The sequence below is a fragment of the Vitis vinifera genome, chromosome 8 (assembly GCF_030704535.1).
Source record: "Vitis vinifera cultivar Pinot Noir 40024 chromosome 8, ASM3070453v1".
Classification (NCBI taxonomy): domain Eukaryota; kingdom Viridiplantae; phylum Streptophyta; class Magnoliopsida; order Vitales; family Vitaceae; genus Vitis; species Vitis vinifera.
The window spans coordinates 9,455,244-9,466,304 of NC_081812.1; the positions used below are offsets into that span (position 1 = coordinate 9,455,244).

The 11,061-nt window shown below is 35.8% G+C and overlaps 1 protein-coding gene across 1 annotated transcript; it reads left to right on the forward strand.

The window, feature by feature from the left end:
- Positions 1–550: 550 nt before the first annotated feature.
- On the forward strand, positions 551–3,998 carry LOC100242148 (receptor-like protein 33). The gene has a single exon (XM_002270320.5). It carries the CDS (start codon positions 557–559, stop codon positions 3,824–3,826), a length of 3,270 nt encoding a protein of 1,089 aa, XP_002270356.4. The 5' UTR covers positions 551–556; the 3' UTR covers positions 3,827–3,998.
- The last annotated feature ends 7,063 nt before the right edge of the window (positions 3,999–11,061 follow it).

An 11,061-nucleotide genomic window follows, 5' to 3' on the forward strand; every position in this document is an offset into this window, starting at 1 on the left:
TTGGCTACCATATCGTTAATATGAATAAGTGGAAAGAAAAATGTAAAGCTTGTTAAAAAATTTGACCATTGACTGGCGTGTTGTTTGGGCTACAGAAAAGTAGGCAAAGTAAGAAGAAATTAATGGGATGGAGACTGCCTGTTTCATGATCGTGGAACCCCCAATAGAATTCCAAATTTCCAAGTGCATGACTGATCTTGTTGGAACTTGAATCCAAATTAATAAATTCTATCATTAGAGTTATTTTGATATTTTTGTTAATGGATGAAATTGCGTGGATCACTCATCCATTATCATTTTCTTGTATAGTTTATTGCGTCAATTATCCATGTAGAAGTCAATACAATCGAATTTACTTAAATGTTGAATGCTACAAAATTTGTAGATTCAAATTATTTAATCAAAATAGTACAAAATTCGTAGTTAACATGTTTTTGTATGAAGCAAAGTTGGAAAAAAAATAAAAATTTTCCACAACATCTTAAGAAAATAATAAATTGTTATGTGACTTGGAATGACATGAATAGGGAAGAACCATGCATAAAAGTAATGTTTCATGTCTGGGCTTAGCAGTATCTCCCAGCTGCTACCAATGGGAATCCTACTCTTTTCATGGATTTTCTTCATGCCTCTATGCTCAAGCTTTTTTGGTATGCATGTTGCTTTGGTGTCCGGCGAGTGTCTGAGTGATGGGAGGGTATGCCTGGAAGATGAGATGTTGTTGTTGCTGCAACTGAAGAGCACCCTCAAATTCAATGCTGATGCATCTAATAAACTAGTTTCCTGGAATCAAAGCGCGGACTGCTGTTCTTGGGGCGGTGTAACCTGGGATGCCACTGGTCATGTTGTCGCTCTTGATCTCAGTAGCGAATTCATTTCTGATGGATTCTATAGCTCCAGTAGCATTTTCAGTCTACAATATCTCCAGAGCTTGAATTTGGCTAACAACACCTTCTTCTCTTCTGAAATTCCATCTGGATTCGACAAGCTTGGTAATTTGACTTACCTCAATCTGTCTAAAGCTGGCTTTTCTGGGCAGATTCCAATTGAGATTTCACGCTTGACAAGGTTGGTTACCATCGATATCTCTAGCTTTAATGACCTCTTTGGAACCCCTGCACCGAAGCTTGAGCAGCCAAATCTGAGAATGCTGGTTCAGAACCTCAAAGAGCTTAGAGAACTCCATCTTGATGGTGTAGACATATCAGCCCAGGGGAAGGAGTGGTGTCAAGCATTATCATCTTCTGTACCTAATCTCCGAGTTCTGAGCTTGTCCAGGTGTTTTCTTTCAGGCCCTATTGATTCTTCCCTGGTGAAGCTTCGCTCCCTGTCAGTTGTTCATCTGAATTATAACAATTTCACAGCTCCAGTTCCTGATTTTTTGGCAAATTTCTCAAATTTGACTTCCTTGAGCCTCAGTTTTTGCCGACTGTATGGAACATTTCCAGAAAATATCTTTCAGGTACCAGCCCTGCAAATTCTTGACTTGTCTAACAATCAGTTACTTTGGGGTGCTTTGCCAGAATTTCCTCAGGGTGGGTCTCTACGGACCCTGGTGCTTTCGGATACAAAATTTTCGGGGCATATGCCAGATTCCATAGGTAAACTTGAGATGTTGTCCTGGATAGAACTAGCACGTTGCAATTTCAGTGGACCAATCCCCAGCTCCATAGCAAATCTTACTCGATTGCTTTACTTGGACTTATCCTCAAATGGCTTTACCGGTTCAATTCCATCCTTCCGTTCTTCAAAGAATCTGACCCATATAAACCTTTCTCGTAACTATTTTACTGGTCAGATAATTTCCCATCACTGGGAAGGCTTTTTGAATCTTTTAAATCTGGACTTGCACCAAAATTTACTACATGGGGATCTTCCGTTGTCCCTGTTCTCTCACCCATCACTGCAGAAGATACAGCTTAACCAAAACCAATTTTCTGGTCAACTAAATGAATTTTCAGTTGTGTCTTCTTTTGTACTGGAGGTCCTTGATTTGAGTAGCAACAATCTACAAGGGTCAATTCCCCTTTCTGTCTTTGATCTGCGGGCTCTTCGCGTCCTTGAACTTTCTTTCAACAACGTCAGTGGCACCCTTGAACTAAGCAAATTTCAAGAACTAGGGAACCTTACTACTCTGAGTCTCTCCCACAACAAGTTGTCAATCAATGTGGATAGTTTCAATTCCAGCTTTTCTAAATCCCCCCATTTCACCACATTAAAACTGGCATCTTGCAACCTGAAAAGATTCCCTGATCTAAGGAACAACTCAAAGTTTTTGGGATATTTAGACCTTTCACAAAACCAGATTCAAGGGGAAATACCTCATTGGATTTGGATGATCGGCAATAGCTTCCTTGTGCATTTGAATCTCTCTCATAATTTGCTGGTGGATCTGCAAGAACCTTTCCCTAATCTTCCTCCTTATCTGTTTACCCTTGACCTACATTCCAACCTGCTCCGTGGACGAATCCCCACTCCACCACAATTTTCCAGCTATGTGGATTACTCAAACAACAGCTTCATCTCTTCCATCCCTGAAGATATTGGCTCTTACATTTCCTACGTTATTTTCTTCTCTCTTTCAAAGAATAATATCTCTGGAATAATTCCAGAATCAATCTGCAATGCAACTAACGTCCAAGTTCTTGACTTGTCTGACAATGCTTTGAGTGGTGAAATACCTTCATGTTTGATTGAGAATGAGGCTCTTGCGGTTCTGAATCTACGGAGAAACATGTTCAGCGGCACTATATCTGGGAATTTTCCTGGCAACTGTATTTTACACACTCTAGATCTCAATGGGAATCTTTTAGAAGGGACAATTCCAGAATCTGTAGCCAATTGCAAAGAGCTAGAGGTTTTAAACCTCGGGAATAATCGCATAGATGATAAGTTCCCTTGCTGGTTGAAGAACATGAGCAGTTTGCGTGTGCTTGTTCTGCGAGCCAACAGATTCCATGGACCCATTGGATGTCCAAATAGCAATTCCACCTGGCCAATGCTTCAAATCGTTGACCTAGCTTACAACAATTTTAGTGGTAAATTGCCGGCAAAAGGCTTCTTAACCTGGAAAGCAATGATGGCTAGTGAAGATGAAGTCCAATCAAAGCTAAATCACATACAATTTAAGATCCTAGAATTCAGTGAATTGTATTATCAGGACGCTGTAACAGTCACCAGCAAAGGTCAAGAAATGGAGCTTGTGAAGGTCCTAACTCTCTTCACTTCCATTGACTTCTCCTCCAACAAATTTGAAGGCCAGATACCAGAAGAGATGGGAAACTTCATATCACTATATGTCCTCAACTTATCTGGTAATGGTTTCACAGGCCAAATCCCATCATCAATGGGGCAGCTGAGACAGCTCGAGTCATTAGACCTCTCACGCAACCATCTGAGTGGGAAGATCCCCACAGAGCTTGTGAGCCTAACTTTCCTTTCAGTCCTGGACCTCTCCTTCAATCAGTTAGTGGGGGCAATCCCAAGCGGTAATCAATTTCAAACATTTTCAGAAGCTTCTTTCCAAGTGAACAAAGGATTGTGTGGGCAACCTTTGAATGTAAATTGCGAAGAGGATACACCACCACCGACATTTGATGACAGGCACTCAGCTTCCCGTATGGAGATTAAGTGGGAATACATAGCTCCTGAAATTGGATTTGTGACAGGATTGGGAATCGTGATTTGGCCTCTAGTGTTTTGCAGGAGATGGAGGCAATGCTACTACAAACGTGTTGATAGAATTCTTTCAAGGATTCTCCATCACCAAGACCAAAGAGCAAGTGGTGGAAGAAGAGCTCACAGAATTCGGAGGCGGAGAATGTAGCAGTGGTGCAGAGGGATTTAGTTACCAGTCAGAGTCTATTTCCATTAATGAAAAAGTTGTATATTTAGGTTTGATTTCTATAAATTTCTGGTGAGTGCATAACTTTATATTTGGACTGTGTAATGGGGAAGATTTTTGAGGATCATAAGAATTTGATTTTCCGAATGACGTTACTCCCAGCTTTTAGTGATGCAAGTATGAAGGTGCTTCTCTAAAATATTATATAAATAATTTTTTTTTGATTTATTAAAGAATTTACATTCTGAAACCAGTCCATCTAAGAAATTTGAAACTCTATTAATTTTTTCTTTTTTCTTTTTTAAAAACAAAGCTATGGAAAAAGTTCGAAAATGAGATCCAATTTATATATATATACCCTGGTTATTAACAATTCTTTTGATTTGTCCTTGGAGGTCTGAGAGGCCTAAACTTGTGAATTGTCTTAAATACTTAATTTCCTTTCTATACTGTCTAACTTCATCATGAAGCTCCTTAATGCTTATTTCCTTGGGAGACCGCTGGTCAAACCTGTTTAAGATTTCATTAAGGTTATAAGGATTTACAGTCTTCTTAGTTTCTGGCTTAACAACTGATTTCTTAAAAACTTCATAAAGATCTTGCTTAGTTTTTTCATCCTCAATTTTCCTTAAAATATCTAGGACAAGTTCTTGATCTTGGCTTATGACATTCATGGTCTTAGGACGACAATTACAATTACCCTTAATACACTCTTCTTGGTCACTAGAAGATTGGCTAGAAACTTCACAACTACTGTCTAGTTGATTAACATCATCTTCATTATTTGAATCAGTCCTTGATTCAAAATCTGTGGAGTTTAACATTACTTTACAAAGCATATCTTTGAGGTCTTCTGAGACATTTAAGTTATTAATTTTTTGCTTAACTCTACAATCTTTCTTATAGTGGCCAACCTTGTCACACTTAAAACATATAATTAGGTTGGATTCTAAAGGGGCTTTTACCTTTTTCTGAGCTTCTTTGTTGATCCTTTTTTGGACTTGTCTTGAATGCTTAGTTTCATTCATCCTATAGTTACCATAGATTCCTCTCTTACTATGGTAAAACTTATCTTTGCTAGCCTGCTTGTTTTTTGCTTAGAGGGAGGCTTAGTTTCTTTTTGGCTGAAACCAAATTGGCTACACAATGACCCAAATTCATTCTTGTAGATCATTTGTTCATTCTTCATTTGTTGCTTAAGCTTAAAGTCATTGCACAACTTAATACCTTCAACTATGACTATGCTTATAATCTCACCATAGGTTAGCTTATCATAAGGGATTTGACCATTATGTTGTTCCCTTATCTTAATCCTAATTCTCTTAGAGAAAAGTTTAGGTAGACCTGAGATGAATTTTTCTTTCCAAAAAGACTGATTACAGTTTGATCTTAGTATGACTTTGGTTAGGAATACTTCCTTATACCACCTAAAGTCATGAAGCTTAGGACATTTAAGGTTGGTTAAGAGATATGTAGTCTTATCCTTAATTTTTGTAGGATCTCCAATGAAGTGCTTGGATATTGAATAGATTAGAGTAGCCACTGCATCCTCTATATCTTGGCCATCTTTGTCCTTAACAACTTCATTATTTTCATTAATCCTATAGGCTTTTAGGATACTATTTCTATCCTCAAAAGTGAGATAGTTATCCCACCAACCCTTAAGCTGACCTGTAAACCCAACAACAATTGTCTGAGCTACAGTATGGTCAGGTAGTCTATTGTTTAATTTATAGGTTATACTAATCATGGTCATTTCTTGAAGCTTAGTGAGTATGTTATACTCGGTCATACCGTCTATGTTCCATTCATAGATAGTACCACTGGTGTATGAGGCTTGAGTATACTGATTCATTTCCTCAAATTGCATGTCAGGAAAAGTAGGTCTAGGGTAATAATTCCTAGTCTTAAAGGCTTCCAGATTGTTGATACTTTTTGAAACAACTTGATTATGGGGTTCCTCAAATATTTTGATTAGTTCATCAACTTCTTCTTCTGAACTAATATCTCCCTTAACCATATTGATTCTCTTAAGGGGCTGAACTGTCAAAGGAGCAACAATATTATCCTTAATCTTCTGGTTAATCCTATCAACAAAAGCTTGGTTAATTTGGGGATTTTCTTGGAATTCCTTAGAGAATTCATAAGGCTTGGTATTAGTCTTATCAATGCTATCACTAGTAGCCCATATCTTACGCTTACAGGGATAGTCTGGATATTCCTCTTATTTGAAGAGTTCAAACCAAATCCAAAACTTAATGTTTTTCTTTTCTTGTCTTAAGTAAGCATATAATTCTTCTTGGTAGAGGGTTCTAATGTCTTTAGGGACAGTGCTAAAGAACCAATATTTCCTCTGCTTATTGACTTCAGAATAGAAGTCTTTTCTTAAGAGATCCTTGTTGATCTCAAAGTCCTTATCACTTAGGCTTATAGTGTTAATCATCTGGGAATATGTAGGAGACATAACAGGGGACTCATCCTGTTGTGATTCCTGAGTAGACTCATTTTCCTTTGTGTAAAACGGTCTGGCCATGTTGGTGTGACTTTTAACACCTGTTAGCTTAATGTTCTTAGGATTTGCTGAGCTGGAACCTTCTTCTTCTCTAGTGGTTCTAACTAGGATAGAAGAGCTTGAAGCTTTAGAGGGTTCATAAACTGAAACTCTAGGGCTGCTAGAATGACGGAAAGAGTTAGAGAAAATCAGATCTCCTTCTCCATCAGGATATTGAACAATATGTTCAATCCTTTGAGATCTCTATTCTATGGTTGGAACGACATTAGCAAAATGCCAATTTTCAAGAAACTCAAAATCTCTCCACAAGATCTTTTTGGGGATTATGAAGTTTGACTTATCTAGCATATCAGAGTAGAAGAGAGTAGTCTCTCCCTTAGGATTGGTGCACAAAGCTTCAGATCCAACACTTATGGTCATGCTTTTATAGGCAAACCTAGTTATGATGGAAACAAGACTGTTTCCTGGTTTGAACTTAAAACCATGGGTCTTAACATGAAGGACAATCGAATCTAAGATGTCGACATCTCTTAATTTAACTGTGAAGTTAGGGAAACACTGGAAGTAAACTGGGCTATCATTCAGTCCAGCTTAGACTGACCTATATATATATATTAAATAAAAAAAAATTTGTTCTGCCCATGTGCGGACAAGCTTCTTATTCAAAACTATAGTCTATAGCCCTGTTAAAAGTGCCCAAAATAAACTTCTAATTTGGGAGATTAACAAAGTATTCAAACTAAGTAGGAGATGGTTTAGATATTTTGGCTGGATGTGAGCTTGAGTTGGATTAAACTTGGTTGGCTGGATTTGGGTTGTTAAAAAAATATGGGCCTGATTGGTACATGATAAGACTAACCGAGGTAGCTAGGCCCATATTCAGCCCAATCAACACATTTGAAGCCATAAGGGATTTAAGATTCATATACACATAATTATTAGACTAGGTGATAAGATGGCTGCCCATCTACTTATAAAAGTTTCATCATGAGGATTTCATATTAAAAAAAATTTTGAAAAAAAATAAAGTTTGTGAAGAATGACCAATCGGATATAGTATTCGTGATTTTTTTTTATGATAAAAAAAAATTTAATATAGTTACCCGTATAGAATACATTTCAAATTTATCATATCTTTGTTTCTGGTTCTGAGTTTGTGTAAATTCAATTGCTAATTTTAATTTGAAAGGATTGATCTCCTTCAAATTTTATAATGAAGTTGTGATATATAAGTCCAATTACTAATCCAAGGAAAGGGGATATTAAAAAAAAGTAAAATTAAACAACGATCCCACCACTTTTACCAAGGTAATGAATTATGTTTTTTAGGGGTCCCATCAAAGAACAGACTTTAAAATAGTGAATTTTTTGGAATATTAGATCTTTTGTACACGCTCGTCTTTGTCATATTTCTGTCTTCCAATTACATTAGATCATGAAAAAAAAGGAGTTTAGAACTTAACCCCTATTCCTTTTTTTCCATCTTACTTCTTTTTTTGGGTTTATAATCAATGGAAGTGGAAAAGCCATTAGATGATTCTTAATTTGATAATTGTCTAAGAAAGACAATAGGTTATAGAAAAAAAGTGGATAAATAAAGGAATTATTGAGCAGATCACGAATAAAATTTTTGAGTTGGTATGGATAAAAGATCTTCCTATGGTATACTATCCAATTTTCAATAATAAGTTATTGAAATTATTTATTCCTAGCTCTAGTAGGAAGTCGATTTGAGTCACATACATCACTATCACTATGTATTAATTCTAGTAATTTAGAATTTCTCACTATAGGTTTATAAGGTTTCCTAGGTTGTTTTGTTTGTGTACATATTTCATATTTATGTTTCTATATTTGCTTTAGGAATTAATTTGAGATCCATTAATCTTTTCAACTTTCCTAGGCTCACATGTCTTAATGATTGGAGCCAAAATATGTGCTCTAATGGCACATATTCGATATGATTTGTGCACCAAAGGACATTCAAATCACCCAACTTGACCTAAATCAATGCTAAGGCCCTAGCCATGGGTTTAATCTATACTTTGGAGATTTATCTCAGGTTCAAGGGAAGAAAATTGTGCAAATTGAATGACTTTAGATTTTGAAAGATCAAGAAAGGGCTAAATGAGGAAATAAGTGAGTCAAGATTCATCGAATGCAAGGAAAGGCAAAACAAGGATATCATGAGGTTGGAGGATGATAAATGACCATTATGGAGTAAGAAAGAAGGCAAGAAAGAATGGGAAATGAGGCATGAAGCAATATTTAGTTGCATGGAAATTTAGAACTCAAAAATCTGATGGCATTATATACTTTGACTTTGAGGACAAATTTGGAGCACTTTCTGGAGTCCATTATATACATACTATATATCGTTTCGAAGATCAGGAAGTCAGGAGTCCAACACTTCAAACGGTTTGCAAATCGGAGCTGAAATGAAGAAGTTATGGCCATTTGAAGACAACTGCACCAAGTTGGAGGGTCATTTCGAAATTCAACTTATGATTTCGAAATTCAACTTATGAATTCGAAATCCACTTCGAAATGACACCAATTCCGAATTCACCCACTGCCACTTTGATGTTCCGCCTCCTCTACCTCGGGAATTGCATCTAAAGCACTCCATCCGCCCTAGGTGGACCCCACATGACTAGGAATTACAATTTTATTATTTTTTAATCATTTTTAGGAAATTATTTTGTAATAAGTGGCCAATGAGAGTGTGCCACATGTTAGGTAAGTGAGGATATTATATAAACTCTCTCAATTCTAGGTTTTAGGCATCTTGGATCTTGGATTTTTTTTTCTGGAGTTTTTGACATTGAAGGAGGAAAAAGACGAGAACTTTGGTTTGTTTTCTTTTTCTTCTTTATTGAATATATTGTTTTTAGTTTATTTTGATTCAAATTATGGATTTCTACCCTACTATGGATTGTGAATGTGACATCACCCCCATGAGAGGCTAAGAGCCAACTTGGGGCTTGAAGCATGAAAACCTAAGGGCTAGGAAACCTATAGGGACAATGGGTAAATTACTATAACAATGAGATTAATTATTGGTTGGGTGACAATTTATTATATTTTTTTATCCTATCCTTGTGAGTTCGTTTAGGGAATGATACGATAGGTTATTACTTGATACTAGTGATTCTTGGTAATTCTTGATCATTAGTTATCCTCGTTTTCCCTACCGTTATTTGCCCCTAAACAAAGCTATAAGGAGTAGGAAGGGTTAAAAAGCCAAATCTTAAATTGATAATCAATCTCATTCATTTGATGGTTTTAGGAATTTGTTTGAAAAAGGAAAAATTAGGTTTCGGATGCAATTTTGAGTTATAGAACCCAACTTGATCGCGAGTGGCCAAGGATCCCAAAACCCTAAGATCATATTACTTAAAATACCCTTGTTTTCTATAATTTCTATACCCTAGGTTGGATTGTGGAAAACCCCAAACTTGAATCAATTGAATTTAAAATCGATATTCATTTTCTCTTATTAATCCAATTTATTTTACTTAGTTTCACATTATTCACATATTGTTTTTCACTTAAGGATTTAAACAAAAACAATTCATTTATTCTAGTATTGACAATTTTCATAAGCCAGTCCTTGAGAACGATACCCGGAATACTACAAAAGCCGTAGTGACTCTTTCTCTAGTTTTTCTTGACCAGAGTTACTACGTAAAAAGGCTAAGTATTTTGGTACAATAGAGAAATTTCGGTCACTTAACCTATCATGCCAAATATTACTAGATTCAACACTGAAAAGATATGAAAGAATTTTATTACTTTTATCCTACACTTGAACATTGAATTTAATTAACCCTTCACATACATAATCCTTTCCAATGAATACATTATTCTTGGTAATTACAAACTTATTAGACTCTAATACAACTTTATAACCTTATCAAACTAAGGATGATGGCGTTAACTAGATTCCTTCTCACTTCTAGAACATGTTGCAATTTTTTACGAGTTACGACCTTCCCAGATGTCCTCTTCAAGTCTACTTATCCTATTCTTAGCACATGTATGGCAAAGTCATTTCCTAGAGTCACACTTACTCCATTGAAGTTTTGATATGATTTAAAACATACATGATCAAAACATATATGGACATTAGCTCTAAAATCTACTTACCAATCTTTATTATAATAAGTAAAATTAATCAAGGGAGAATTAAGATTATACCTAATAGAATGTTCACTTGAGTTCTAACCATTTGTTAACATATTAACTAGGGTTCTTGGATCTTGTTTGTTTTTGATGTTGGTCTTGTATTCCTTGGTCCTTTTATAATAGTAATCATGAGCTATATGATTTGTCATTTTACACACAAAGCAAACCCTCTTTTCATTAATTTTGTCCTTTACATTAATGGGTTTGTGGTTTGGTTGGTGATGACAAGATTGATTATCTTGGCGGTGGTTTTGATGATTATTATTTTTTCTACCATTTCTTTTAAGATTCTTTCCTCTAGAATGAAATTGATTATTAAAATTTGATTTATTTGAGGTCTCCACCATATTTTCCCTTGAATTTATTTCATTTTCTTGCTTAACATTTGACCTATGATTTCCTTCAATCCTCAATGAATTAATTACTTGGGTCAATGTTAATTCTCCTTATTTATGTTTAAGAAATTGAGCAAAGTTGGACCATGAAGGAGGAAGTTTATCTATAAGGCAACATACTT

Coding starts and splice junctions, on each gene's coding strand:
- LOC100242148 (XM_002270320.5), top strand. CDS start 557: ATGTCTGGGCTTAGCAGTATCTCCCAGCTGCTACCAATGGGAATCCTA.